The sequence below is a fragment of the Phoca vitulina genome, unplaced genomic scaffold (assembly GCF_004348235.1).
Source record: "Phoca vitulina isolate PV1807 unplaced genomic scaffold, GSC_HSeal_1.0 scaffold1951, whole genome shotgun sequence".
Taxonomy (NCBI): domain Eukaryota; kingdom Metazoa; phylum Chordata; class Mammalia; order Carnivora; family Phocidae; genus Phoca; species Phoca vitulina.
Window position 1 is genome coordinate 1 of NW_022591638.1, and position 5037 is coordinate 5037.

General features: G+C 51.6%; 1 protein-coding gene across 1 annotated transcript; it reads left to right on the plus strand.

Annotated features, from left to right (window-relative positions):
* The first annotated feature begins 23 nt into the window (after nucleotides 1–23).
* LOC116629654 (ubiquitin D-like) lies at nucleotides 24–2719 on the plus strand. The gene is made up of 2 exons (XM_032399890.1): nucleotides 24–465; nucleotides 1715–2719. Exons 1-2 carry the CDS (start codon nucleotides 415–417, stop codon nucleotides 2183–2185), a joined length of 522 nt encoding a protein of 173 aa, XP_032255781.1. The 5' UTR covers nucleotides 24–414; the 3' UTR covers nucleotides 2186–2719.
* Nucleotides 2720–5037: the final 2318 nt, after the last annotated feature.

Consider the following 5037-nt stretch of genomic DNA (forward strand, 5'->3'; position numbering starts at 1 on the left):
GGCTGGTGTGAACAGGCTGCTCACGGTCACATCACTCCTCACAGACGCCTACATCCTCTCCTGGGCACCCTTGCTCTCAGGAAGGCCCCTGAGTGATGGCATGGGGCAGGTTCTTGAAAGCAGCAAGAGATGACCATCAGACAGTAAAGGTCTTGAAGTGGGTGAGGGCCCAGGGCCCCAGGCTGGGCAGTCATAAGTCAGGACTGGGAGTGGTGGATTGTTAACTGGGGAAGTTCTGAACAGAGAAATGTGTTTGATCAGAGAGTATTCTTTGTTTATTGACTCTGCCCTAGTGAAAGTGAAAGAAAATTCACGATATCATGAAAAAAGGGGCACAGGCACAGTGGTTCAGGCAGGGGATTTCCAACTCAGCTCTTATATAAGCCGGATGCACGTCCTTTTCCTCAGCCTCCTATGTCTGCTCCCTTGATTGCAAACATGGCATCCAGTGCTTCCTGCCTCTGTGTAAGTTGGGGCTTGAAAGTGGGGATGGGGAGAGAAAAAGCACCTCCAAGGGATGGGGAGTGAGTCTATGAGGGATGTGGGGGCAGAGTGGCTGGGAAGGCATCCTGCAGGGGATGAGACAGGCTCTGATAGCTACCGAAGCTGAAGGAAGATTCTGGGAATAGAAGCAGCTCATTTGGCTCCTGAATGCTCTTGTGTGTCAGACCCAACTGGCCACTGTTAGGGGAGGATGGTGGGAAGTGGGAATGGGCTTCGTAATCACAGGGCTGGATTTGAAACTATGGGAATATTGTCTGGAGCCCTTTTTCCTTCTTCTGATTAGAGGTCCCTTGGCTCTTCAACTTCCTTCTCCTCCCAAAAGAGAGGCACACAAAACCCATTTACTCTAAGCTGTTAATGATCTGATGCATGAGCCTATAAAGAGTATGGGCACTATAGATGGGCTGGCATCAAAGTGGTCCTTAGCATGGAGGGGCATCGGTCCAGTGAGGAAATGTCTGTGATGTCCAACTGGGAAGATGGTTTTGAATGGAGCATGAGGGAAGTCCTCCCAGGCTTTCCAGTGACAACACGGAGGTGAGCTTGTCCAGCTTCAGACTATGGAAGGAAAACTTAGATCTGGCCCTACCTTCTGTGAGTGAGGCCCTGGTCTAGCAACAGGAGGAGATCATATTCTGCAATAGGTAGATGTAAAAACACAGGAAGTCCGGGGAACAAGTCACACTGAACACAGTGTCACTGTAATGTGTGAGTTATGACAAGGCCATGGGACATTAAGAAAGAAACCAGGAGTACAGAGAATATGTGTCCTGGCCAGGGTTTCCTTCTAAAGTAGTCATGGAGAGCAGTGTGTGAGCATCCCATGAGGCTGACAAGTCTTGGGAATTCTCTTTAGGAGTTGTTTTTAGTGTCTGGTATATAATTTGGGATGCTTTGTAATTGTATTTAGTTTTTGACATTTGACAAACTTTATCCAGATAGGAGGCAGGCAAATAACGTGGGAAATCACTAATGACATTGGGATGAATGAGAGGTATGGTTGTAAAGCAATAAGACTGATTTTCCTGTGTTATAAGCTTGAAATTCCCAAAGAGAAGTTCCAAGAAAGGGAGGGACACAACTTTTGTAAAGGAGCTGGAGGACCAGGCAGGCAGGGAGGGTGGGGCTGGGCAAGGAGGGGACAGTGGTGTAAAAGATGGCAGGCATTCCAGGCACCTTGATTTGAGGTCTCTTGGCCTTCATTGTCCAGGTGAAGGTCTATTCTGAAGAAGGGACATCAATGACCTTCACTGCTAACGTGAATGACAGAGTGAAGAAGATCAATGAACACGTCCGGGCTAAGACCAAGGTTCCCGTGCAAGACCAGGTCCTTTTGATGGGCTCCAAGACTCTAAAGCCCCAAAGGAAGCTGTCATCTTACGGCATTGACAAGGAGACGACCATCCACCTCACTCTGAAGGTGGTGAAGCCCAGTGATGAGGAGCTGCCCTTGTTTCTGGTGGAGTCAGGTGATGAGGGGCAGAGGCACCTCCTCCAGGTGCGAAGGTCCAGCTCAGTGGCCCAGGTGAAACAGATGATAGAGACCAAGACCGCTATCATGCCTGAGAAACAGATTGTGACTTGCAACGGCAAGAGGCTGGAAGATGGGAAGACCATGGCAGATTATGGCATCAGAGGGGGCAATTTACTCTTCCTGACAGCCCACTGCATTGGGGGGTGAGCCTGCCAGGAATGGGTGATATTAGGAGCAAAAGAGCTTACTGTTAGCTCTTAATCCACCCACATCCTTTGATGATTTCCCCAAATTAACGAGAAAGATAAATAGAGAAAATTAGGGGTGAAGTGGGGAGGAAGACTGCAGAGAACTTTCTAACTCCATGATTTTTTGATCTAACGTAATTGATTAGGTGGCTGGATTGTGTATATTACTGAAAACAGAAAATAACATTTTAAGGCACAGGAGAGAGAGCATCAAAGCCAGCTTGCAATTTAATCCTCTCCTGGTTCCCTCTGATTTTTAGAAAAATTCCTATTTCTTCTTCTGTCCAACAAGATAGCAAGTTTTACATTGGGATCCATGTTCCCCTAATTTCTGTGTTTACACCGATATATTTCATCTGTAATGTCACTCAATATGTTGAATCAAATTGAATTTCTGCTTATAGAGAACAGTGAAATGATTTATATTGAAGTGAGTTAATTTCTCTGATATGATTATAATCTAATTAACAAAGACTTTAGAAATTCAACTAAACTACCTTCTCGGTCCTTATTTAAAGTTGTTTGGTATGAAATGAATCCTGGCACGGTGTGCCATCTTATTCTCTATGCCCCACACTGAATTCAACTGTTCTTATTTCTGGGGATGATGGTGGGCTTGGAAAGATACCCTCCCTCGGGACTCAGAGATTTTGTTCTCCAGTGGGGGCTCCTTGGGGGAGGTGTGGTTGTTGAGCAGTCTCTGTCCTGCCTGCGTTAGGGTCTAGCAGGTCTTCTCTAGGGGTGGGGGCATCATTTGGGTGGGGGCTTTGGGTTGGTCTCTGGTTGACTCCCAAGGCTCTGCCCAGGTTCTGGCTGACAGAGCTCTTTCCTGTCTGCCTCCTGCACCCCTGGTGTCTGCTCCTCTCTGGGGAACTTGGGTCCCTTCCTCCATCTTCCTCCCCTTACTCACTCCTCTGTCTCACTGTCCCTCTTGGGTCTCATGACTGGTCAGGAACACATTTCCCTCACCATCTAAGACATGTCTAGTCCCTTCTGTTCTTAACCACCTTGTGCAGAGGAGATCCCTAGCTTAACCCAACCAGCACAAGCCCCACTTAGGGGAGTTCCTTGTTACACTTTGGGGTCCAGTGCTCTTGGTGGCACTAGTGACCTGGCTAGGTGGGCATTAGGTTGGACTGATTTCCTGAGATGAGCAACTGTGGCTCCTTTTTTTTGGATGGGGTCTGCTGCAGGGTAGAGTCCATGATTTCTCTGTTAATTTGGGGGACTCCTGAAGCTAGACACCATGGGGTCTTCATGATGTGTGCCATCAGACTGGGAGAGAGTGAACGTTAACTGTCCTGTCATACATGATCTTACCAGCATATGGACTCTTCAGGAGTGGTCACAGTACCCCCTGAGGATGGGGAAGGTCCTCTCTAAATCATGCCTTCTCTCTTCATCAGCTTAAGAGAAAGCCCGAAGGCCACTTCCCCCTCCCTGAACCTGTACATAGGGAGGGTAGAGGGATTTGCCCTCAAGCACAGGAACATTTCCTGAGCAGAGGGTGGGACCTCCCCAGTGACCTTGGACTCCCTGAGGACAAATCTTGCAGATTCTCACACGGAAATGGGCAGGCTAAGGCTAACTGCCTTCCCAATGGGCACTCCCCTCCGTGGGCCCTGGGCTAACACTTTCTTCCCTACCCCGCCCCCCCGCACTCACCGTCCAGCCTGCCCTCTCCGCAGACTCCCCAGGAGCTTCCTGGCTGCCCCCTTCACTTCCTCATTCCTGACGGTGTAGATGAGCGGGTTGGGGGCCGGGGTGACCACGGCGTAGAAGAGCGAAACGAGCCTGCCCCGCCCCTGGTCGGAGCGGCGCGTGGGCTGTAGGCAGGTGTCGCTGGCCGAGCCATAGGAGAGGCAGACGGCGGTCAGGTGGGGCCCACACGTGCCCACCGCTTTCCTGAGGCCGCCCGGGACCGCAGGCCCCCCATGGCGCGGGCCACGGCGCCACACGAGGCCAGGATGACGGCGGAGGGCAGCGCCGGTGGCCCAGGAAGCGGTGCGTGGGTGTGCGCAGCGCGGGTCGCGCACGGCCAGCAGCATGAGGCTCGAGCTGCCCGCCAGGGTCAGGAGGGAGCAGAGCAGGACGCGGGCGAAGAGGACGGGCTGCAGCGCGGGCCGGTCGGAGAAACCCGGCAGGAGGAAGCGCTCCTCGGCGCTGTGGTCGGCCTGCGGGAGGAAAGTCCGAGTGTCTGCAAGGACGCAGACGGAAGGGTGACTTTACCCCTGCAAGCGAAGGGGAGCCCGGGAGCCCGGGGCGTGGGGGCGGGGAACGGGATGGAGCGAGGGGCGCACGGGAGCGAGGGGGCGGGATGGGAGCGCACCGCGCTGTCTCATTACAGACCTGAGCCCTGACTTTGGGAAGCCAGCACTACCTTAGGATAGCTTAGCTGAGGTATTTAGCAGGCTCTTTGGGGGAGAAAGAAGCTCCACTTTGTAGAAGAACAAACTTAGATTCGGAAAGGGGAGATTGCCCAAGGTCACAGCTAGTGAGTGGCCCTGTGCGACTTGTGGTCAGGCTTGTTTCCTTTCCAAATCAGTGCCTTTTCGGCTGCTTCCCGGGTTCTGAGGGTACTCCTGGGGGCCAGAGTAGAAATCTGATCTTCCTCCCATAGAACAGTCCTTCAGATATTTGAAGACAGATTTCCCCCTGAGCTTCCCTCCCCTTCTTCTAAAGTGTGTAGTGCCTAAGAATAAGTGTAATACCCTAGGCTTGGTAGAACCAACACTTGGTAGCTTAGAACCATATCACCTTCTTTGTTTCAGGGGCTCTACTTCTGTGAATACAACCATTAGCTGAATACTG

What these genes read in the sequence shown, in the direction of transcription:
- LOC116629654 (XM_032399890.1), top strand. Translation starts at nt 415, where the DNA reads ATGTCTGCTCCCTTGATTGCAAACATGGCATCCAGTGCTTCCTGCCTC. An exon ending in CCAGTGCTTCCTGCCTCTGT is followed by an intron (nt 466 to 1,714) that starts GTAAGTTGGGGC and finishes TTCATTGTCCAG; the next exon opens with GTGAAGGTCTATTCTGAAGA.